This window comes from Danio aesculapii, chromosome 12 (genome assembly GCF_903798145.1).
Source record: "Danio aesculapii chromosome 12, fDanAes4.1, whole genome shotgun sequence".
In the NCBI taxonomy this organism is placed as follows: Eukaryota; Metazoa; Chordata; class Actinopteri; order Cypriniformes; family Danionidae; genus Danio; species Danio aesculapii.
The window spans coordinates 50,127,896-50,154,001 of record NC_079446.1 but is presented as its reverse complement, the minus strand read 5'-3'; the positions used below and the strand labels follow the sequence as shown (position 1 = coordinate 50,154,001).

Sequence of the window (26,106 nt, the reverse complement as noted above, 5' to 3'; positions counted from 1 at the left end):
ACAACTTTACTGTAACGAATATGGGATAGAATGGTAAATACAGGAGAATTTCAGCAAAAATGGGAGGGTTTACATGAATGAAACTAACAGGAAGTGTTTGTGGAGAAACAGTTTTGGGAGATAACTCAAAACATCTTTGCGAGGGAACGCAAAAAACAATCACCCTGTTTTTTTTTTGTTTTTTTTTTTCTTCCACCAATTTTTTTTCTCCACCATCCCGCCCCTTCCGGGTCTCTGTAGGACTCGAATATATAAGTATATATACTCTCATTATTTTTTAAACACATCTAAAGTTATGCGGGGCACAGAGTTAGACCACACAGAAACAGGAACGTGTGTGGCATGACGTCCCTTTACTGGAGAGACGCTATTGGTTAAATGTTTGCAATGTAGAACACAGAAGCAGCTTGATGCGAAAAGCGCGAGTATGTATCCTGAGCAGCTACTGTGATGGTCATGGAGGAGTGGAGAACATGAGACTGATTCCTGTGACGCTCCAGAGACAGACGAGTCTTCGCTGAGGCCAGCTTCCAGCCTCCGCCACTGAGACTACAGCTCTGCACAAAAGTTTGGCCAGCGGAGAAATTAAAATGGTCGTGCCCAACTGAGCCTGGTTTCTCTCAAGGTTTTTTTTCTTCACTTCCGCCTTTAGTGAAGTTTTTTCCCTCTCCGCTGTCGCCACTGGCTTGCATGGTTCAGGGATCTGTAGAGCTGCGCATCGTTGGATTTGCTCTTCAGTATTTGGACTCTCAGTAGTGATTATTAAACCACACTGAACTGAGCTCAACTGAACTGAACTTAAACACTACAAACTGAACTACACTGTTCCTATTTACTGTGACCTTTTATGTGAAGCTGCTTTGACACAATCTACACTGTATAAGCGCTATACAAATAAAGGGCAATTGAATTGTATGTCTGCGGTCTGGAGGTATTATAAAGTTGATGACGACAACATTGCCAAAGCAAACTGTGAGATAAACTTGGGGTTTCCTGCCGGGTGTTTTAAGTTGAGGTGTTATTTGTTTTTATATTAGATTATCTTATATATTTACTGCTGCTCTAAAGACTGAAGAATTGATGTTATTTATTATGTGACTGTTCAAGCTTCCTCACAGAAGCGCTCTGTTTGTTCACAGAGTTGTTGAATGTTAAAATAAGGTGAATTAAATATTAAATAAGGAACATCCTGATCAGTTTCTTCACTCTTATTTATTGTTTTTTATGAATTATAGAAGTATCGGATCAGGTTTCGGTATCGATAAATACTCAAAATCAATTTACTCTGACTCGAGGGAAAAAAACCTGATCGGGACATCCCTAGTGGTGGTGGTGATAGTAGTAGTTGTGGTTAATATTTTTAATAATGCACTGTTTTATTTCTCCACAGCTGATCTCGTCAGTAGTGACACAGAACTGGCGCGATATCGTTCAGAGCTGTGAGCTTGATAACTGGAAGGAGGCGTTAGCGGCGCTGCTAACCTACGCTAACCCGGAGGAGTTCGCTAGTCTGTGCGGTAAGTGCATATTTTCATGACATTTTTTTTTTTCATTTGCGTGTCTGTGTGTACATTTGTGCATGCCTTTATATTTGTGCACATGTATAAGTGTGTCTCTCTCTGTCTGTGTGTGCACGCAGATACTCTGGGCTCTCGTCTGGAGGCTGGCGGCTCAGAGAAGCTCTGTCTGCAGGCCTGTCTGTGCTTCATCTGCTCTGGGAACATCGAGCGTCTGGTGGACTGCTGGACACTGCAGAGAGACTGCTCATCACCACTCGCTCTCGAGGTCACACACACACACACACACACACACACACACTTACACACACACACACACACACACACACACACTCCGACTGTAACACTGTGTCCTATATCAGTTCCTTATTTTCAGATGCCATGATGACAGCACATATTATTAGACTAGATATTCTTCAAGACACTAGTATTCAGCTTAAAGTGACATTTAAAGGCTTAACCAGGGTACTTAGGGTAAAGTTAGGGTAATTAGGGAAGTCATTTTGTTCTGGAGACAATCCAAAACTAATATTGCTCAAGGGGGCTAATAATATTGACCTTATAATGGCTTTAAAACTATTAAAAACTGCTTTTGCTTTACTGTGTGTGTGTGTTGTGTTGTGTGTGTGTGTGTGTTGTGTGCAGGATCTGGTGGAGAAGGTGATGATCCTGAGGAAGTCTATCGAGCGTCTGCGTAACAGTGAGGTGTGTGTGCGGAGCTCAGCGCTGACCCAGAAGCTCATCCAGTACTCCAGTATTCTGGCATCACAAGGCAGCCTGAGCGCAGCGCTGAACTACCTGCCCAGCGACTCCGACCAGGTACACGCATACACACACAGCTGGGCAGGCGTTTTCTTCGTTTGTTTATTAATTATACAAAAAAAACTAAGGGTAATAATAGGAAATAAGTAAATAATAAAGCTAAATAAGTTAGGAGTGATATGATATAGGTGAGTAATATCACACAAGCAGCAGTGTGATGTGGATGTATATCAGCACTGGCATGAGGCTGCAAACCGAGTGCCTTAGTGTCTGACCAGTGATATACAGTCACATCACACTGCTATGAGTGTGATATTGTGTTTATACAACAGTTCGACGGCATAATCGTGAATATAAAAAAAAAAAATCAAACACAGAGTCTCAAAACACTTTTGTAAGAGGAACTACTTTCTTCCGCCATTCATTCACATCTGCAGCTGACATCAGAACAGCAGAAGCTGTTACTTATTCACCAATGTCACTGTAGAGCTAGTGTTTGAATGATTCTCTAGCGTAATGTCTAAAGAGAAGACAAAACAGCTGAATTTGCGCATATTTTAAGATTATAAGGCTGAACAGCATGAAATGCCATCAGTCTACAGCAGGGGTCTCAAATTCAATTTACCTGGGGGGCCGCTGGAGGCAGAGTCTGGGTGAAGCTGGGCCGCATCAGGTTTCCCACAAGAAATTAATTATATTATTAATTATACATTTTAAATTAGTTTATTAGTTTTCATCTTATTTTGTGTTTAAAAAATTAAGAGATTTGAGAAGATTGGATTTTTTAAACGCAAAATAAGATAAAAAAATAAACAAATAAAAAATAAATATTAAAATAAAATAAATCAGAAATAAATAGTAATAGTAATAATAATTATTAGATTTCCTGTTATCTGCTGTGCTGTTGTGACAGGAAAAAGCAGCACTGTGTTGTTGTCATTTGTTCTGACTACTTTTACATCATATAGAAATATATGTAATGTTCATTGTGTGAGGCAATGCAAATACAGTGCAGGTAGAGCGATGCAAATGACCCACAAATAATGGTGCGACTCTATAATTGGTCCGGGTTACCGGGGACTCTTATTGCCGATGGACAGCTGTCGATGCGTGACTGCAGACGATTACATTAGGCTGCATTGAGTTCCGTACTTCTCTTTTATCCCACCGCGGACACATCACTTTGATTTCTTGTCTACTCAGTGCGTGCAAAACAATAACCACCAACCAATGAGAGTGATTGTAAACCAAGGAAGATGATTGGTAGAAACTATTGTTCAGGACCAATAGTTAAACCTGAATTTTGCTTTAACTAGCGCATGACTACCGTCACACAATCCACACAGCATTCACTGCACTCATTCTCTCTCTCTCTCTCTCTCTCTCTCTCTCTCTCTCTCTCTCTCTCTCTCTCTGTCACACACACATGCTGGGATTCACAGCGCACAAGTTAATGCCGGATAAATTAAAATAAATCCCAGAAAGAAAAATACAAATATCTGACATTTCCCGGAGCAGGATCTGACAAGATCCGGCTCAAATTAAGCACTGATTTCTATACATTTATATACGTGTAATATCCCGCTGGGCAGCAACTTAAAAAACTTTTTAAAGTGTTGTGAATGAAGCGCGCTGGGACGAATGCCCTCGTGTGCCCAATAGAAACGAGGCAGGCAGCCAGCCAGGCACGGAGCAAAACACTCCATGACAGCGCTGCTGCAACTTTCACTCTCTGAGAAATGTTTGTCTGCCTGCAGCTGATGTCCCGCCCTCGAGAGCCATATACCGCACCGTGATTGGTTGGTTCTTTCAGCTCCGCACTTAAAACTGTAAAGTGCTATACATATCAAACCGGCGGGCCGCACTGACATTAAACTTTTAAATTAGAGCGAGGGCTGCGAGTTATCGGTGAGATATCTCCCAATATTTCTCTGCTGCACTCAGAGGTGATCACAGTATTACTGATATAAATACAGCACTACAACATACACAAGAGAAAGATCGACTTAGAAAGTCTCTCATCTGTTTAATAATGATTTAATGAGAGCTGTAGTTTCAAATTACGTTGTTTTTCCTCATTATGCAGTCTCTGTCGCCATCTTGTGGATGAACATCGTCAACCAAAGACAGGCTAATGGCTGCCGACGAGCTCTCTCAGAAATTATAAATATTTAAAAATAGACTCTGTCCTTATAAATAAACTGCATAGTTGCAATCTAAACAACATTCTCAACTAAAAAAAGCCTCAAAAGTACATTATTGTCCAACAGCTGCAATACCTGTAGTGTCCTCTGCTTGTTGCTGTATGTGGGCGGAGTAATACACAAGGGTGAAGGGTTAAAAGGCTGAACGAGTGCTGTTATTTGCAGAATATCACACGGCTATCAGCCAATCAGATTCAAGAACCAGACAGAACTGTTGTATAAATGTTTATATTCATAAATGTCTTTCCTCAAAGCAACACCTTGTGTATAAATATATATTTGATGCGTTTATTGTGCCACAGATTAGATTAGTCATCAGTATAGTAAGTGTGTGTGTGTGTGTGTGTGTGTGTGTGTGTGTGTGTTTGTGTTTGTTCCAGGCTGCTGTGCGGATGTTGAGGGACAGACTGACACATGCCAAAGGAGAAATACTGCAGAAACCCTCAGCTCCAGCAGGAGGCGCCAAACCTGCACCAAACACACACACTCCTGCAGCACACACAACGGTGAGGACAAACACACACACTCATGCAACACACACAACGGTGAGGACAAACACACACACTCATGCAACACACACAACGGTGAGGACAAACACACACACTCCTGCAGCACACACAACGGTGAGGACAAACACACACACTCATGCAACACACACAACGGTGAGGACAAACACACACACTCATGCAGCACACACAACGGTGAGGACAAACACTCACACTCATGCAGCACACACACTAGTGAGACCCTCCTGACCATGAGTGTGTGTGTGAGTGTGTGTGTGTGTCTTAGGGGTGTTTACATGACTTTTTTAACCAAAATACAGCACATTTACGTGTGTTTCTGTGTCAGTGTGTGTCGTGTTTGTTTGTGCAAAACTATGATGTGAGGCATTCCTGTCGCTGTGTGTGTGAGTGTGTTAATGACTACTTGTGTGTGTGTGTGTGTGTGTGTGTGTGTGTGTGTGTGTGTGTGCGCGCATCTGTGTGTGAGTGAGAGTGTGTTAATGACTACTTGTGTGTGTGTGTGTGTGTGTGTGTGTGTGTGTGTGTGTGTGTGTGTGTGTGTGTGTGTGTGTGTGTGTGTGGAGAGTGTGGAGAGTGTGTCTGTGCGAAACATTTCTGTTTGTATGTGTGTGTTTGTTTTTCTGTGTGTGAGTGAGTTTGTGTTAGTGTGTGTCTGTCTGTGTGTTTGTGAGTGTATTTGTGTGAATGTGTGTGTGTGTCAGTTTGTGCGTGTGTCACTCTGACGTGATACTTTTCCATTTTTGGTTACATCGTTGTTGAGTAAACAGCCTTAGACTGCGCGTGTGTGTGTGTGTGTGTGTGTGTGTGTTCTCCATAACTGATCATCAGATGTTGTTTGCTCTCTGATGGCCTTCAGAAATATGTTCACATCAGATGTTGTGAAAGTGTGTAATGTTTGCGCAGCACCGTCTCCATCAGTCCGTCTGTCTGATTTCCAGCTGATATGACTGCGTTGTGCTCTGAGTTCATCTCTCCAGAGAGTCTGTCCTCACTGAGCTCACGGTTTCATCAGCTGATGCTGTCATTTGCATTCTTTTAGTATTTTGAAAGTGTTTCAAAACTAACATGGATTAGCAACTTGGTTCACACACTGGATAATAATTCACTTTATTATCGAAATTAAGTACCCAATTGTGTTTTAATATGATTTGTTTTCTATTATAATATTGCAATTATATATATATACACACACACACACACACACACACACACACACACACACGCACACACACACACACACACACACTGGCCACTTTATTAGGTACACCTTACTAGTACCAGGTTGGACCCCCTTTTGCCTTCAGAACTGCCTTAATCCTTCATGTCAGAGATTCAACAAGCTACTGGAAATATTCCTCAGAGATTTTGCTCCATATTGACATGATAGCATCACACAGTTGCTGCAGATTTGTCGACTGCACATCCATGATGCCAATCTCCCGTTCCACCACATCCCAAAGGTGCTCTATTGGATTGAGCTCTGGTGACTGTGGAGGCCATTTGAGTACAGTGAACTCATTGTCATGTTCAAGAAACCAGTCTGAGATGATTGGAGCTTTATGACATGGTGCGTTATCCTGCTGGAAGTAGCCATCAGAAGATGGAGACACTGTGCTCATAAAGGGATGGACATGGTCAGCAACAATACTCAGGTAGGCTGTGGTGTTGACACCATGCTCAATTGATACTAATGGACCCAAAGTGTGCCAAGAAAATCTCCCCCACACCATTACACCACCACCAGCAGCCTGAACCACTGATACAAGGCAGGATGGATCCATGCTTTCATGTTGTTGAGGCCAAATTCTGAGCCGAGCATCCGAATGTGTCAGCAGAAATGGAGACTCATCAGACCAGGCAACGTTTCTCCAATCTTCTATTGTCCAGTTTTGGTGAGCCTGTGTGAATTGTAGCCTCAGTTTCCTGTTCTTAGCTGACAGGAGCGGCACCCGGTGTGGTCTTCTGCTGCTGTAGCCCATCCGCCTCAAGGTTGGACGTGTTGTGTGTTCAGAGATGCTCTTCTGCAGACCTCGGTTGTAACGAGTGCTTATCTGAGTTACTGTTGCCTTTCTATCAACTGGAACCAGTCTGGCCATTCTCCTCTGACCTCTGGCATCAACAAGGCATTTAGCGCCCACAGACCATGTCACTGGAATTTCCTCTTTGTCGGACCATTCTCTGTAAACCCTAGAGATGGTTGTGCGTGAAAATTCCAGTAGATCAGCAGTTTGAAATACTCAGAGCAGCCCGTCTGGCACCAACAACCATGCCACGTTCAAAGTCCCTTAAATCCTCTTTCTTCCCCATTCTGATGCTCGCTTTGACCTGCAGCAGATCGTCTTGACCATGTCTACATGTCTAAATGCATTGAGCTGCTGCAATGTGATTGGCTGAATAATTTGCGTAACAAGCAGTTGGACAGGTGTACCTAATAAAGTGGCCGGTGAGTATGTATATTATTTTAGTATTTCAGCAATTTGCAAGGCAGCATTTACGCTAATATTTTCATTCATTCATATTAGTACATCAGCTTTATTTCAGCTGCTGTAGGGCAATATAGTTTCTTTTATTTTCTTTTATTATAATAAAGTTTTACATTTATTTATGACGTTTTCTTTCTTTTGTTTTGTTTTCATATTAGTACATATTAGTTCAGCTTTTGTGAGCAATATATTGTCATTCTTTAAGGGTTCAAGTTTTGTGCTAGTGAAAAAAACACAAAAATAAATATTAATAATACAGATAGTTTTTATTGTAATATTTATATTACATTAAAAACTCTATGTAATAGTAATATATCATTTTTGTGTATTATAAATATGGTACATTAATAATATTAATAATTAATCATAATTAATATTACAGTGATTTAAAAATAAATCTCTGATAGCTTTACCTTTAACATCTTTCTTACATGATGTCTATTTGCTCAGGCGTTTGAATCAGTGTCAGAAGTTTGTGCAAACACACAAGAATATTTTCTGGTTTATTTGGATTGTAATATGCAATGTTCAAACAGTGATGCAGCCATAGCTGTGTTGTAATGTGTGTGTGTGTGTGTGTGTGTGTGTGTGTGTGTGTGTGTTCAGGCGCCGTACCCGTCCTCTGGGGCCCCTCAGATGCCACGACTCTTCAGTCCTCAGACGGGCCCTGAACCTCCTGCAGGAGCCACAACACACACACCCAGACCAGCATACACACAACACCCTGCTACAGCCCCAGGTAATGATCCATACATACACACTAATCCATACATCACACACACACGCTCATACACACCCAGACCAGCATACACAAGACACCCTGCTGGAGCTCCAGGTAAAATTGATCTATGACATGCACAGTGTCTAGAATTAACGGTATGTTGTAGCAAGGACATAAACAAGGATGTGAACTATGGGAAATGCTGTTTGGCACCGCTAACAATTTAGCTAATTCATATTTACCAGTCCAACTGCTGTAAACACCTACAATCCTCAGCAGCGCTGCAGTGTCCCTCTATGTGGCCGCTTTCCCTGCATACTACATCTCCAATAACAAACTCACAAAAGAGATGCTTCACATTACTTACACCAGTTTATTATGGAATAAAATCACTGGCATAAATATTACGTGCACATATAAAATTCACGCATCTGTAATTATAATATCGTAAAGCTAAACTGAACGTACTCGTAATGTTACGAGGGTAGATTTTTACCTTCACGATATTGTAATTACAGATGCGTGAATTTTATTTTTGACAGTGATTTTATTCCATAGTTTATAACCCGAATATATGTGAAAGACTCTAGTTAGATGTTATTTTAGAGAGCAGGCTTGAGATTCAGCTGTGTGCATTTCATTTTCTGTCTGATTCAGGCAGCTAACGCTTCTAACAGCTGCTCTGACTGCACTGTTTACACCGCGCAAAAGCTTGACGTGGAGCCAATCTGCGAATCACAGCACATTATGTTAGCTGACCAATCAGAGCCTCTTAAGGGCGGGCCTTTCAGAGGAACTAGGAGATATGAGAGTGGTTTTCATGTTAGCTGAGCACCTGTATATAATCAAAGTAAGATATATGAATAAATAACCTGATTTTCCACATGTGAAGCATAAGCACACGTTGCTTTGCATCTTATAACACAACTAAGCCTTAGACACACACTCTGGACCACCCCTTTAATATTTCTATGTTTTCCTGTTTAATTTCAGCTGATTGCAGACATTTTTAGGGTATTTTTTTTGTCTTTGGATTTTGTTGTAATGTTTTTTTTTCCCCATTGTCAATCATAATCTGCCACTCGTGGGTCTTTAATGCAGAAAAATCTCCACGTGTGTTTGCGTAATGGTGTATTAACAGTTAATGACCACACACACACACACTATAACACACTCTGATCATAAATATTGAGATCTTCTGTTCCTGTAGGTTTTCATCCATTTCCTCCGGCCGCTCCTCTGGGTGCTCCTGGTGTTTTTTTCACTCCTCAGATGCCCTCCTCCAGCCTGGCGGGTCCCTCAATGCCGCCCTCGTCTCCCCCAGGCCCCATGATGCCCGCTGGTGTGCCCATGATGATGCCCACTCCTCCGGCTCCAGGCTTCATCTCGCCCACGTCTCTCCCCGGTGGGCCGAGGTTTCCGGGATCTGCACACACACAGGGCCCTGCTCCTCCTCCCACTGGGGCGTATCCATCTCTGGGGGCTGGGTATCCACAGGGTGGCCCTGGAGCTCCAGCAGCCAAGAGCTTCAGTGGGGCCCCTGTCCCTCCGCCACCCACAGGTACAGAAATATCCAGCATGTGTGCTTTAGACCGTAGCCTCTTCTGGTCAAACGCAGGGATGTGTTTATTTTAATGATAAATGATTAGATCCTCCTCATATACAGCAGAGGGAGACATGATTCAGCCTCCTGTGAATTCTGTCAGATATTTGAGGGATATGAGGGAGAATAAATGAGGTCAATATGTCCTTCCTGACGCGTGTGTGTGTATGTGTAAAGCAGAGGTGCGTTTAGATTGTTCCTGCTGTTTGATTTGCAGGATATTTCCCATGGCTGACTTACCAGACACAGGAGGAAGGTGACAGGGAGAGAGATGTGTGTGTGTGTGTGTGTGTGTGTGTGTGTGTGTGTGTGTGTGTGTGTGTGTGTGTGTGCAATGGTGTGTTTGCATGTGTGTGTGTGTGTTCATAAGCTTCAGTACATGTGTGTGGGTGTTTGTAGGGCTGCACAATATATCATTTCAGCAGCAAAATTGCAGTGTGCAAATATGTGTGTTTGCCTTTGTGTGTGTGTTTGTCTATGTAGTGTTTGTCTCTGTGGTGTATGTGTGTTTGTCTATATAGTGTTTGTCTATGTGGTGTGTTTGTCAATATAATGTTTGTCTATGTGGTGTTTATGAATGGTTGTCTCTCTCTGTGTGTGTGTGTGTGTGTGTGTGTGTGTGTGTGTGTGTGTGTGTGTGTGTGTGTGTGTGTGTGTTTGTCTATATAGTGTTTGTCTATGTGGTGTTTATGAATGGTTGTGTGTGTGAGTGTGTGAGTGTGTGTGTTTGTCTATATAGCGTTTGCGTGTGTGTGTTTTTGTCTATATAGCGTGCGTGTGTGCGTGTCTATATAGCGTTTGCGTGTGTGTGTTTGTCTATATAGTGTGTGTGTGTGTGTGTGTGTGTGTGTGTGTGTGTGTGTGTGTGTGTGTGTGTGTGTGTTTGTTTGTCTATATAGCATGTGTTTGTTGGTCTATATAGCATTTGTGTGTGAGTGTGTTTGTCTATATAGTGTTTGTCTTTGTGGTGTATGTGTGTGTTTGTCAATATAATGTTTGTCTATGTGGCGTTTATGAATGGTTGTCTGTGTATGTTTGTTGTGTGAGTGTGTGTGTTTGTGCGTGTGTGCGTGTCTATAGCGTTTGCGTGTGTGTGTTTGTCTATATAGTGTTTGTCTTTGTGGTGTATGTGTGTGTTTGTCTATATAGTGTTTGTCTGTCTGTGTGTGTCTATATAGCATTTGCGTGTGTGTGTGTTTGTCTATATAGCGTTTATGTGTGTGTGTTTGTCTATATAGTGTTTGTCTTTGTGGTGTGTGTTTGTCTATATAGGGTTGGTCTATGTGGTGTTTGTCTATGTGGTGTTTGTGTGTGTTTGTCTATATGGTGTTTGTCTATGTGGTGTGTGTGTTGTCTATATAGTGTTTGCGTGTGTGTGTGTTTGTCAATGTAGTGTTTGTGAATGGTTGTCTGTGTGTGTTTGTTGTGTGTGTGTGTCTATATAGTGTTTGTCTATGTGGTGTATGTATGTATGTGTGTGTGTGTGTTTGTCTATATAGTGTTTGTTTATGTGGTGTATGTATGTGTGTGTGTTTGTCTATGTGGTGTATGTTTGTCTATATAGTGTTTGTCTATGTGGTGTATGTTTGTCTATATAGTGTTTGTCTATGTAGTGTATGTTTGTCTATATAGTGTTTGTCTTTGTGGAGTGTGTTTGTCTATATAGTGTTTGTCTATGTGGTGTATGTTTGTCTATATAGTGTTTGTCTATGTGGTGTATGTTTGTCTATATAGTGTTTGTCTTTGTGGAGTGTGTTTGTCTATATAGGGTTTGTCAATGTAGTGTATGTTTGTCTATATAGTGTTTGTCTATATAGTGTTTGTCTATGTGGTGTATGTATGTGCGTGTGTGTTTGTGTTTGTCTATATAGTGTTTGTTTATGTGGTGTATGTATGTGTGTGTGTTTGTCTATGTGGTGTATTTTTGTCTATATAGTGTTTGTCTATGTGGTGTTTGCGCATGTGTACAATATGTGTTTGTCTATATAGTATATGTATGTGTGTGTGTTTGTCTAAATAGTGTTTGTCTGTGGTGTGTGTGTGTGTGTGTGTGTGTTTGTCTATACAGTGTTTGTCTATGTGGTGTTTGCGTATGTGTACAATATGTGTTTGTCTATGTGGTGTTTGTGAATGTGTGTGTGTGTGTGTGCAATAGTCTCTCTATGTCTGCTCAACTATAATCCAGACTCCACATTGCACATCCTCAGAAAACATGCGATCTGTGGTGTCACTGCAGAGTTTACCCAAAGCAGAGTCAAAGTTCATCAGATCCTCATGTTTTTAAGGCCTGCAGCTCTGTCATTCCAATAGAAAAGAATTATAATGAAAATTAGAAATGATAATTATTAACCCCCATAAAACCCTAGAGCAACGTTTATTTCACGCTTATCTTTGCTCTGTTTTGTGGGTCTGCTTGATATCAGTTATTAAATCACTTATAAAAGCACCACAATCAATCTGAAATTGTCCAAGAGCTGCGTGTGTGTGTGTGTTTGTCTTTGTGTTATGTTTTTGTGTTTGTTTGTCTTTGTGGTGTGTTTGTGGTGTGTGTGTTTGTCTTTGTGTGATGTTTGTGGTGTGTTTGTGGTATGTTTGTTGTTGTGGTGTGTTTGTGTGTGTTTTTGTCCTTGTGGTATATATGCGTGTTCGTGTTTGTCTTTGTGGTATGTGTGTTTGTGTTTGGGTTGTTTGTGTGTTTGTTTGTCTTTGTGGGATGTTTGTGTGTTCGTGTTTGTCTTTGTGGTATGTTTGTTTTGTGGTGTGTGTGTTTGTGGTATGTTTGTTTGTCTTTGTGGGTTTCTTTGTGCGATGTTTGTCTTTGTGGTGTGTGTGTGTGTGTTTTTTGTGGTGTGTTTGTGTGTGTGTTTTTGTCTTTGTGGTATGTTTTTTGTGGTATGTTTGTTTGTGTTTGTGGGTGTGTGTGTTTGTCTTTGTGTGATGTTTGTGTTTGTGGGTGTGTGTGTTTGTCTTTGTGTGATGTTTGTCTTTGTGGTGTGTTTGTGTGTGTGTTTTTGTCTTTGTGGTATGTTTTTTGTGGTCTGTTTGTTTGTGTTTGTGGGTGTGTGTGTTTGTCTTTGTGTGATGTTTGTCTTTGTGGTGTGTTTGTGTGTGTGTTTTTGTCTTTGTGGTATGTTTTTGTGGTATGTTTGTTTGTGTTTGTGGGTGTGTGTGTTTGTCTTTGTGTGATGTTTGTCTTTGTGGTGTGTGTGTTTTTTTTTGGTGTATTTTTGTGTGTATTTGTCTTTGTGGTATGTTTTTGTGGTATGTTTGTTTGTGTTTGTGGGTGTGTGTGTTTGTCTTTGTGTGATGTTTGTCTTTGTGGTGTGTGTTTTTTTGTGGTGTGTTTGTGTGTGTGTTTTTGTCTTTGTGGTATGTTTTTGTGGTATGTTTGTTTGTGTTTGTGGGTGTGTGTGTTTGTCTTTGTGTGATGTTTGTCTTTGTGGTGTGTGTGTTTTTTTTGGTGAATTTTTGTGTGTATTTGTCTTTGTGGTATGTTTTTGTGGTGTGTTTGTGGTATGTTTGTTTGTTTGTGTTTGTCTTTGTGCGATGTTTGTGTGTGTTTTTGTCTTTGTGGTATATATGTGTGTTCGTATTTGTCTTTGTGGTATGTTTGTGTGTTGTTTGTTTTTGTGGTGTGTGTGTGTCTGTCTGTCTGTCTGTCTGCCTGTCTGTCTGTATTTGAGGGATATGTGAAAGAAAGCAACAGCCTAAACCAGGCATGGGCAAACTCGATCCTGGAGGGCTGGTGTCCCTGCAGAGTTTTGCTCCAACACTAATCAAACACACCTGAACACCCAAATCAGTGTCTTTAAGATCACTAGAAAGCTACAAGCAGGTGTGTTTGATTAGGGTTTGAGCAAAACTATGCAGGGACACCGGCCCTCCAGGATCGAGTTTGCCCATGCCTGGCCTAAACCCTCATGTCTCCTCTAATATCTAACACTGGCTGCTGCTGCTGCTGATCTGTGTGTGTGAGAATATGAGCAGGCTGATCATGTAGAGCTTCATGGGTAATGATGTTTGTTTGACCTCTGATTGAATGTTTGCTGTGTGACTTTTGCATCATTTCATGACAAACAGATTAAAAACTAAAAATATTAGGCTGTGTTTTAAAGTTTGAGGTCATAAAAATACATAAGTTTATTAAAGGTGCTGTATGTGAGCTTGTGAGTCTTCTGCATTAAGAAAACACCATCACATGTGTGCAGATATTCAGAAACATGCTCAGTGAACATTCTTGTTTATCTGAGAAACAATGCTGAAGTCAGATATTCTGCTTTGAGAATGTGCATTACATGCCAGAACGTGTCTTTGTTTTGGTCTCTTTAACCCGCCCAACACCAGTTTAGCCAATTTGATTTCAGCACCCCGGGTTGCCAGATGGTGGAAAACAGCGCATTTCCTCATTTATTCAGAAAGCATGCGTCTGTGACTGAAATGCGACTGGTGGACAGCAGTAGACTCAAGCAGACTCTATTCTCGTGACTCGCTCCTGTTCTCAATCTGGCAACCTCTGCTTGCATTTGTTTTGATCCAGGAATGCAATACCTAGTTCAACCACTGGGTGTCAAACTTACATATACTGCACCTTTAAAGTAAGTGAATTCAAAGGGAGAGCATTTAATTAAAATGTAATGTTTTCTTTAAAACTCAAACACACACACACACACACACACACACACCAGACATTTAAATGCTAGTGCACAGACAGGAGTGCAGAGACACGTCAATCATTGCTTCAGTTTTTGTTGTGTTCGTTTTTCAGAGCTTCAGTCTGCCAGATGTGTTGATTGAAGTGTTTTAGCTCACATTTCTCTGTTTTATGTTTGATTATGATGTGATATTTCTTTTATACGTGTGACTGAAGTGTCCAGACCTGATTCTGTGCTTTTGCATGTGTTTTATTTAGATGAATATAATCTATTATTTATCGTTTTGTTGATTTGTGTGATTTTTCTCTCTTCAGTGGCTCAGGACGGATGGAATGACCCTCCGGCTGTACGTGCAGGACAGCGCAAGAAAAAGGTACAGTTTTTATTGCATAAGGCCTCTGCGATTCATTGAAGGTCATTTTAATGGGCATTTAATTAATTAAACTTTTTTATTATTATTAATGCTGTTTAATAAAGTAATGATACTGTAAATGGTAAAACAATGGAAAATAAATCACCCAAAATGCAATGAGTGCACTAAATGTGTGTGCTTGTGTGTGCGTTTTTGTGTGTGACTGGCCATGCGTGTCTTGTGGTGTCTCTGTGTGCGTGTTTGCATGTGGGTGTGTGTTGTGCAGCTGCCAGAGAACTACACTCCTCCAGCCCCGATCACAGCTCCAGTGATGGGCTTCCCAGCGGAGGCTCCAGTGCTTCAGGATCGGGTGCAGGTGCCGCCCGGAGCCCCTCAGGAGCCCAACATACAGGTCTGAGATCAGATCAGCAGAGCACACTATTCTACAGCACAGGTCTGAGATCAGCAGAGCACACTATTCTACAGCACAGGTCTGAGATCAGATCAGCAGAGCACACTATTCTACAGCACAGGTCTGAGATCAGATCAGCAGAGCACACTATTCTACAGCACAGGTCTGAGATCAGCAGAGCACACTATTCTACAGCACAGGTCTGAGATCAGCAGAGCACACTATTCTACAGCACAGGTCTCAGATCAGCAGAGCACACTATTCTACAGCACAGGTCTGAGATCAGATCAGCAGAGTACACTATTCTACAGCACAGGTCTGAGATCAGCAGAGCACACTATTCTACAGCACAGGTCTCAGATCAGCAGAGCACACTATTCTACAGCACAGGTCTCAGATCAGCAGAGCACACTATTCTACAGCACAGGTCTGAGATCAGCAGAGCACACTATTCTACAGCACAGGTCTGAGATCAGCAGAGCACACTATTCTACAGCACAGGTCTGAGATCAGATCAGCAGAGCACACTATTCTACAGCACAGGTCTCAGATCAGCAGAGCACACTATTCTACAGCACAGGTCTGAGATCAGCAGAGCACACTATTCTACAGCACAGGTCTGAGATCAGCAGAGCACACTATTCTACAGCACAGGTCTGAGATCAGATCAGCAGAGTACACTATTCTACAGCACAGGTCTGAGATCAGATCAGCAGAGCACACTATTCTACAGCACAGGTCTCAGATCAGCAGAGCACACTATTCTACAGCACAGGTCTGAGATCAGATCAGCAGAGTACACTATTCTACAGCATAGGTCTCAGATCAGCAGAGCACACTATTCTACAGCACAGGTCTCAGATCAGCAGAGCACACTATTCTACAGCACAGGTCTGAGATCAGCAGAGCACACTATTCTACAGCACAGGTCTGAGATCAGCAGAGCACACTATTCTACAGCACAGGTCTGAGATCAGCAGAGCACACTATTCTACAGCACAGGTCTGAGATCAGATCAGCAGAGCACACTATTCTACAGCACAGGTCTCAGATCAGCAGAGCACACTATTCTACAGCACAGGTCTGAGATCAGATCAGCAGAGCACACTATTCTACAGCATAGGTCTGAGATCAGATCAGCAGAGCACACTATTCTACAGCACAGGTCTGAGATCAGCAGAGCACACTATTCTACAGCACAGGTCTGAGATCAGCAGAGCACACTATTCTACAGCACAGGTCTGAGATCAGCAGAGCACACTATTCTACAGCACAGGTCTGAGATCAGCAGAGCACACTATTCTACAGCACAGGTCTGAGATCAGCAGAGCACACTATTCTACAGCACAGGTCTGAGATCAGCAGAGCACACTATTCTACAGCACAGGTCTGAGATCAGATCAGCAGAGCACACTATTCTACAGCACAGGTCTGAGATCAGATCAGCAGAGCACACTATTCTACAGCACAGGTCTGAGATCAGATCAGCAGAGCACACTATTTTACAGCACAGGTCTGAGATCAGATCAGCAGAGCACACTATTCTACAGCACAGGTCTGAGATCAGATCAGCAGAGCACACTATTCTACAGCACAGGTCTGAGATCAGATCAGCAGAGCACACTATTTTACAGGACAGGTCTGAGATCAGCAGAGCACACTATTCTACAGCACAGGTCTAAGATCAGATCAGCAGAGCACACTATTCTACAGCATAGGTCTCAGATCAGCAGAGCACACTATTCTACAGCACAGGTCTGAGATCAGCAGAGCACACTATTCTACAGCACAGGTCTGAGATCAGATCAGCAGAGTACACTATTCTACAGCACAGGTCTGAGATCAGATCAGCAGAGCACACTGTTCTACAGCACAGGTCTCAGATCAGCAGAGCACACTATTCTACAGCACAGGTCTGAGATCAGATCAGCAGAGTACACTATTCTACAGCATAGGTCTCAGATCAGCAGAGCACACTATTCTACAGCACAGGTCTCAGATCAGCAGAGCACACTATTCTACAGCACAGGTCTGAGATCAGCAGAGCACACTATTCTACAGCACAGGTCTGAGATCAGCAGAGCACACTATTCTACAGCACAGGTCTGAGATCAGCAGAGCACACTATTCTACAGCACAGGTCTGAGATCAGATCAGCAGAGCACACTATTCTACAGCACAGGTCTGAGATCAGATCAGCAGAGCACACTATTCTACAGCATAGGTCTCAGATCAGCAGAGCACACTATTCTACAGCATAGGTCTCAGATCAGCAGAGCACACTATTCTACAGCACAGGTCTGAGATCAGATCAGCAGAGCACACTATTCTACAGCATAGGTCTGAGATCAGATCAGCAGAGCACACTATTCTACAGCATAGGTCTCAGATCAGCAGAGCACACTATTCTACAGCACAGGTCTGAGATCAGATCAGCAGAGCACACTATTCTACAGCATAGGTCTGAGATCAGATCAGCAGAGCACACTATTCTACAGCACAGGTCTGAGATCAGCAGAGCACACTATTCTACAGCACAGGTCTGAGATCAGCAGAGCACACTATTCTACAGCACAGGTCTGAGATCAGCAGAGCACACTATTCTACAGCACAGGTCTGAGATCAGCAGAGCACACTATTCTACAGCACAGGTCTGAGATCAGCAGAGCACACTATTCTACAGCACAGGTCTGAGATCAGCAGAGCACACTATTCTACAGCACAGGTCTGAGATCAGATCAGCAGAGCACACTATTCTACAGCACAGGTCTGAGATCAGATCAGCAGAGCACACTATTCTACAGCACAGGTCTCAGATCAGCAGAGCACACTATTCTACAGCACAGGTCTGAGATCAGATCAGCAGAGTACACTATTCTACAGCATAGGTCTCAGATCAGCAGAGCACACTATTCTACAGCACAGGTCTCAGATCAGCAGAGCACACTATTCTACAGCACAGGTCTGAGATCAGCAGAGCACACTATTCTACAGCACAGGTCTGAGATCAGCAGAGCACACTATTCTACAGCACAGGTCTGAGATCAGCAGAGCACACTATTCTACAGCACAGGTCTGAGATCAGATCAGCAGAGCACACTATTCTACAGCACAGGTCTGAGATCAGATCAGCAGAGCACACTATTCTACAGCACAGGTCTGAGATCAGATCAGCAGAGCACACTATTCTACAGCACAGGTCTGAGATCAGATCAGCAGAGCACACTATTTTACAGGACAGGTCTGAGATCAGCAGAGCACACTATTCTACAGCACAGGTCTGAGATCAGCAGAGCACACTATTCTACAGCACAGGTCTGAGATCAGCAGAGCACACTATTCTACAGCACAGGTCTAAGATCAGATCAGCAGAGCACACTATTCTACAGCACAGGTCTGAGATCAGATCAGCAGAGCACACTATTCTACAGTACAGGTCTGAGATCAGATCAGCAGAGCACACTGTTCTACAGCACAGGTCTGAGATCAGATCAGCAGAGCACACTATTCTACAGCACAGGTCTGAGATCAGCAGAGCACACTATTCTACAGCACAGCTGATAGACATTGCGCTAAGTCTCTAAAGTCTGTCAAATCAGAATGGTTAATTCTCTAGATCTCATTGTTATTCTTAAGGTGAACAATGCACTATAATGCACAGGGACTTTTAATTTGGAATAAGCTAGCTTTAGTGATTCTGGTGAACTGATCCACCTTTATTAAACCACCACATTTAAGATCTGGTCTGTTTATATACGATATAGACTAGACAAGGAGCATCCCATTTCATTATCGATGCTGTATAAGGAACTTTATGACATTGATAGTCACATAAAGCTTTCTCATTAAGTTTATCAGTGGCTGAAAAACACAAGCTGTGCATAGAGCACATTAATCTGGGCTTCAGTCTTCAGTCTGAGCTTCTGCTTCTGTGTTTGGAGTGGCTCCTTCTGTGTTAATATCAACATGAGGGTTTCCAATACAGCTGCATATGAATACACTTAACCACACCCTTCTTTTTATTAGTTTGCCATGAGGGAATGATATACAATAAGAAAGCCCCGCCCCCTACTCAATATTCAGTTTTAGTGGAAAATCAACAAAATCAATAAAAGTCTCAGCTACTTCTGGTTCACACGTATTCTGTCTCCATTTCTGATGTCAGTTTGAGGGTTTCCATAGCATATATATATATATATATATATAAATATATATATAAATATATATAAATATCCTTAACCACGCCCCTCTTACTGTTAGTTTGCTATAAGAATGCACAACAAGAAAGCCCCGCCCCCTACTCAATATTCCATTTCAGTTAGAAGTACATCAGCATACTGAAATGTCTCAACAACTTCTGCTTCACGCAGTGTTTAACTCCACCTGTGTGCTGTGTGTTAGTCCATACAGCAGCTTCCAGCAGAGCGTGTGGAGCAGAAGGAAATCCCAGCCGAACACGTGATCCTGAAGACCACCTTCAGCAGTCTAGTGCAGCGCTGTCAGCTGGCCGCCGCAGACCCGGTAACACTAATGGAAATAGATCAGTCTCAATAATTATTCATGCACATGATCTCTACATGCATGAAGCCGAATTCACATGCACAAGATTGTTTATTTACAATGGAATATATATCATATAATATATATTTTGACACATTTTGGAACATAACATTTTTAATAACTTAATTTTAATAACTTACTTACACTCACCGGCCACTTTATTGGGTACACCTCTTCAACTGCTCGTTAATGCAAATTTCTAATCAGCCAATCAGATGGCAGCAACTCCTTGTTGATGCCAGAGGTCAGAGGAGAATGGCCAGACTGGTTCCAGCTGACAGAAAGGCAACAGTATCTCAAATAAGCACTCGTTACAACCGAGGTCTGCAGAAGAGCATCTCTGAACACACAACACGTCCAACCTTGAGGCGGATGGGCTACAGCAGCAGAAGACCACACCGGGTGCCGCTCCTGTCAGCTAAGAACAGGAAACTGAGGCTACAATTCACACAGGCTCACCAAAACTGGACACTAGAAGATTGGAGAAACGTTGCCTGGTCTGATGAGTCTCCATTTCTGCTGACACATTCGGATGCTCGGCTCAGAATTTGGCCTCAACAACATGAAAGCATGGATCCATCCTGCCTTGTATCAGCGGTTCAGGCTGGTGGTGGTGGTGTAATGGTGTGGGGGAGATTTTCTTGGCACACTTTGGGTCCATTAGTACCAATTGAGCATGGTGTCAACACCACAGCCTACCTGAGTATTGTTCTGACCATGTCCATCCCTTTATGAGCACAGTGTCTCCATCTTCTGATGGCTACTTCCAGCAGGATAACGCACCATGTCATTAAGCACCAATCATCTCAGACTGGTTTCTTGAACATGACAATGAGTTCACTGTACTCAAATGGCCTCCACAGTCACCAGAGCTCAACCCAATAGAGCACCTTTGGGATGTGGTGGAACGGGAGATTGGCATCATGGATGTGCAGCCGACAAATCTGCAGCAACTGTGTGATGCTATCATGTCAATATGGAGCAAAATCTCTGAGGAATATTTCCAGTAGCTTGTTGAATCTCTGCCATGAAGGATTAAGGCAGTTCTGAAGGCAAAAGGGGGTCCGACCCGGTACTAGTAAGGTGTACCTAATAAAGTGGCCAGTGAGTGTCTTTTGTCTTTGCTATGATGACAATACATAATATTTCCATGACATTATATGTATGTATGTGTTTATAAAGTACTGATGGTTCTGCTTGTTTACTTTATTTCATATGAAAACTAAGATATGAACTTTTGTTTCAGCAAACGAAACGCAAACTTGAAGACGCCTCCAAACGTCTCGAGAGTCTGTATGACAAACTGCGAGATCAAGCGGTGAGTCGGAGGAATTTGATTATGTCTAAATAACAAGTGCTTGACATTATATTAAACAGTTGTCATGCACACTTGCTAATTGCTAAACAGAGACTTGCATGCCCGCCCCCAAGCTCTTCTGGCTATCACAGGTACATTCTCTTGTGTCTGAATACTTCAAACTCTCCTGAAATCCTCATACAGTCACACACCTCAAAAACCCAGCAACTGATGAACTTTGACTGCATAATTAAACTTTGCAATGGCTCCACAAGTCAGATGTGTTCATAACTGAGGCTTCAGGTCAACTGTAATCCTGACTCGACATTGCACATCATGTGAGGGGACGATTGCCAATGCACAAACATTGCAATATCGATGCTGAAATGATATTGAATGCACATCAAGAGTGTGTTTGCATTGAAAAACAATGCTAAAGTAGTGCATTGGAAGTTCATCAGTGTGAATAGATGACTATTGCAAATGCACACATTTCAATATCGATGCTGAAACATTATATCATGCAGCAATAATGCGCATCAAGAGTGTGTTTACAATGGAAAAGCACTACATCTGTGTGAATGCTGACTATTGCAAATGCATACTTGAGGAAATAAATCAATTTAATCCATTTTGCTATCAATACTTTCTGGATGCACTGTACATCAAGAGTGTGTTTGCACTGAAAGACAATGCTGAAGTACTGCACTGTAATGTAAAAACACTACATCAGTGTGAATGGCCACTAACAGTATTGTTTTCTCCACTCCTCAGCTTTCTCCCAGCATCCTCGGCGGTCTCCACGAGATTAGCCGGTGCGTTAGCGCGCGCAGCTATCTGCAGGGTCTGGAGGTGCACACGCAGGTGGTGAGCAGCAGCAACTTCAGCGAGATCTCGGCCTTCATGCCCGTCCTCAAAGTGCTCATGACCATCGCCAACAAACTGGCCGTCTGAATATAACAGTGAATACAGTCAACTACTGTCCAGAGCAGTGTCTTTCATTCATCTCTTCACTGTTTTCCTCCATGCACTCGGCCTTATTTATACTAAAACAAGCAGAGAGACTTCCTGTAAGAAAGGAAGTAGTGTTCGAGTAAATAGAGTTGCACTAGTTTTCTTAAAGAGACAGTTCATCTAAAAATGAAAATGCTCCAAAACTGATTTGTTTTGTTTTTTGGTGATTAAAATATCAGATATTTTGAAGTATGATGGAAACTGGTAGACATTTGATTTATTTTTTCCTACTATGGATGTCTGTGGTTTTTAACATTCTTCAAAATATCTTCTTTTGTGAAACACAGTGCAGGTTTGGATCCACTTTAGGGCTTGTAAACGATGACTGGATTTTCCATTTTAGGTGTACTGTCCCTTTAAGAATGACCTTGAAACAAGCAGAATGAATTGGTGTAAGAGCATTCTTTAGCCAGAAAACACAATGGTTTGTAAAATAAACATTCGGTCATCAGAATAGACTCTAAAACATGAGCAGAATCAATCCATTTGCACTGAAACACAAGCAGAGGGTCTTTCTTGCTGTAATTGTTCATTAAAAACGAAAGCATAACATTTACTGCATAAATTGTTGAATCAAATGCAACATTTTCTTTATGATGACCTTAAAATACGCTGATTTCACTTGGGTTAATTGATGCCTTCAGTTCAGTTTAGGAGTTAAAGATTAGCTGATTGTCATTAAATCTATCTGTGCATAATTGTACACACACACACACACACACCATGCAGAGCCACAGAGCATTCTTAATCTGACGAGCTCTAATCTGATTGGCTGTCTTCATGAATGCACGTTTACAGTCAATAAGAAACGTGCGAAAGAAAAAATGAGATTATAGCACAGCTTTAATCTTTAATGGCTGTATTTGATGATGAATTTCATGAGGACGAAGAAAGGAAAAACCCCAGACAGACGATCTGTACGCAGTCGATCATAACACTGTTATTGAGTGAAATGCAACAGTTGCCAAAGAATGACTTTAAAGGGACGGTTCAGCCAAAAAATGACAATTCTGTCGTCATTCACACACAATTAAAGATGTACTGAAAAATGCAGGAAAAATCAACCATTGACTTCCTTTAGTGTTTTTCCCAGCATTCTTCAGAATATCTGTGTTCATCAGAAGAAAGAATTCACACGTTTGCGTCCACTTGTGTGTGAGGAAATGATCAGTTTTTAATTTTTTGGTGAACTGTCCCTTTAAGAGAACATGTTATAATGAGAGAACCTTGCCATAACGTTACTCAAACTACATTTGAGGATTTCCAAGCAATCAAAAAGCTATGAAATCGTCATTTCTGAACATTCAAAAAATTTACTTTTATAGAAAATGTCAGCAAAACCTTGAATTATTAAAGTTCAGATGACTGTACAAACGTTCTGTTGAACACAAATGAAGTTATACTGAAATATGCTGAGGAAACAGCCATTGACTTCAATAGTAATTTTTGTTTCTACTATGGAAATCAATTTTTTCCATCATTCTTCAGAATATCTTCTCGTGTGTTCAACAGAAGAAATCATACACGTTTGCATCCACTTGAGTGTCAGTAAATGATGAGCAGTTTATTTTTTGATGAACTGCCTCTTTAAGAGAACACAACGTTTTATCAACTTTGAGAGAACCTTGCCATAACGTTACTCGAACTACGTTTGATAATGTCCAAGCAAACACAAAGCTATGAAATCGTCATTTCTGAACATTCAAATAATATTTTTTCTTTTTATTAAGGTCAGAAAAATTATTAAAGATTAGAAATCTTTGTACAAACGTTCTGTTAACGTTACTTGAAGGTTAGCCAATGTTCTGAGGCAGTTTATTTTTAAAGGGACAGTTCACCTTTAAATGTAAATTCTGTCCTCAATAACTCATGAATATTCAAACATGTTTGAGCTTCGCCTGTTGAACACAAATGAAGATACTCTGAAGAATGCTATAAACAAAACAGCCATTGACTTATTTTTGACGGATTTTTTTTGTTTATTTTATGGATATCAATGACTGTTTCTTCCAGCATTCTTCAGAATATCTTCTCATGTGTTCAACAGAAGAAAGGAATCATAAAAGTTTACAACCTCTTGAGTGTGAGTGAATGATCAGTTTATTGGTGACCTGTCCCTTTAAGAGAACATTATATTTACATTACATCGTTACAGTTTTTAATGTCCAAGCAAACAAAAACCAATGAAATCATCATTTCTGAACATTCAATTAATTTAAGGCAAGCAAAACCAGTCCTTAAATTGTTAAAGATTAGAAATCTTTGGACAAACGTTCTGTTAACGTTACTTGAAGGTTAGCCAATGTTCTGAGGCAATTATTTTAAAGGGACAGATCACCTTTAAATGTAAATTGTCATCATTTACTCATGTTTGAGTTTCCTCTGTTGAACACAAATGAAGATACTCTGAAGAATGCGATAAACAAAACAGCCATTGACTTCAATAATGTTTTTTGTTTCTCCTATGGGTATCAATGACTGTTTCTTCCAGCATTCTTCAGAATATCTTCTCATGTGTTCAACAGAAGAAACCACTTAAACGTGAGTGAATGATGAGGAAATGCTCATTTTTGCGTGTACTGTCTCTTTAAGACCAGCAGAACCCAATATGTGTGAGAATGTGCTGAAGCTCTTTGTTATGAAACACAAGCCCTGAATGTGTTTCAGGAATGTGTTTTGAATGTTACCCATATACAGATAAAAGGTTGCCTGTAGTTTAGCCTCTGTGGTGAATGTATGTGGATGAGGATCGTTTCTGAATGACTGGTCGACTGCATTATTTTGTGCATATTATTATTTTCAGGGAGTTTCTGATTGGTTATTGGGTTGAAGTTTTATATTGCACTTATTGATCGAGAGGCTGAAGCTTGAACTGCATTACTGTTAATGGTCCAGACACTCCTGTAGATGTTATTATAAACATCACAACAAGAATGAATAATATGAATATTCAAGAGCCTCTTAAAGAGACAGTGCGCCCGAAAATGAACAGTTCCTCATCATTCACTCGCTCAAGTGATTGTAAACCTTTCATCTGTTGAAAACACAAGAAGATATTTTGAAGAATGCTGGAAAAAAACAGGCACTGACAACCAAAACAGAAAAATACTATGGAAGTCGATGGCTGTTTTGTTAAGAATATCTTAATTAAATGATTTTTTGGGTGGACTGTCTCTTTAAATAGTTCATTTATGCAGATGGAAACATGTCAGATGCATGTAAATGTTTGTTGGAGTCTGTGTGAATATGATAAAACCTGTCAAGAACATCCTCCGGTCATATTTGATCCCATTATTGAAGGAAAATTCTAATGTTTTGCATTGACATTTTGACATTTACTCTTTTACTATTGGGTGTTTTTGCATCTCTCTTTATTTTTAATGGGTAAGTAAGTCATTATGATGATATATTTTATTTAAGTAGTTGAAATGGTGTACAATAATTTGGTTATTTGAGAATGAGAAGTTAAAAGGTGCTGAATTGTCCTTATAATAATGCCGTTCTTAAAATAATGGATTTATTCAACATGTATAGAGACTTTCTTGACAGGCTTTGTGATATTCTCCAATCCTGAGTCTACATTAACGAAACACAGAAGCCGAATGTAACCAAAGTTCAACTGGTTCTTCTGAAAGATGATTTTGTTTACTGAAAATGTCTAAATCTGTGTTCATAAGCATCATAAAACTGATTCAGCAAGAGTCATGAGTGAAGCTCTTATGCTTGAAAACACTTGATAAAACACATGCAGAACTTTCAGAAACGCTCAGCTCTTTCTTTCAAAGCATACTGTTTTCATTACGGGACATATGGAATCATTAAATAAGTAGAAGTAATAATAAAGCAAGCAATTATCAGCTTTATAAATGATAAATAACACACGTTATCTTAATGTGGCATTTATGCACTATTAAATATTGAAGTATTGAAAATTAAGCTATTATTATTTTACACAAACCACTGAGGTCAATAAAGACAAGCAGAATAGAAAATAAAATTAAA

The 26,106-nt window shown here is 41.0% G+C and overlaps 1 protein-coding gene across 2 annotated transcripts in view; it reads left to right on the top strand.

Moving 5' to 3' along the window:
• sec31b (SEC31 homolog B, COPII coat complex component) overlaps positions 1–25,867 on the top strand; it is a 62,237-nt gene extending 36,370 nt beyond the window's left edge. The window contains exons 16-27 of one of the 2 annotated variants that reach the window (XM_056468929.1): positions 1,391–1,517; positions 1,640–1,785; positions 2,163–2,336; positions 4,864–4,989; positions 8,100–8,232; positions 9,425–9,775; positions 10,035–10,073; positions 14,784–14,842; positions 15,108–15,233; positions 19,635–19,754; positions 21,040–21,111; positions 21,865–25,867. In XM_056468929.1, coding sequence (XP_056324904.1) covers positions 1,391–1,517; positions 1,640–1,785; positions 2,163–2,336; positions 4,864–4,989; positions 8,100–8,232; positions 9,425–9,775; positions 10,035–10,073; positions 14,784–14,842; positions 15,108–15,233; positions 19,635–19,754; positions 21,040–21,111; positions 21,865–22,044 — 1,653 coding nt within the window. In that variant the 3' untranslated portion in view covers positions 22,045–25,867. The remainder of the gene's footprint in view (positions 1–1,390; positions 1,518–1,639; positions 1,786–2,162; positions 2,337–4,863; positions 4,990–8,099; positions 8,233–9,424; positions 9,776–10,034; positions 10,074–14,783; positions 14,843–15,107; positions 15,234–19,634; positions 19,755–21,039; positions 21,112–21,864) is intronic. The other variant, XM_056468930.1, reaches the window with a different exon arrangement.
• The last annotated feature ends 239 nt before the right edge of the window (positions 25,868–26,106 follow it).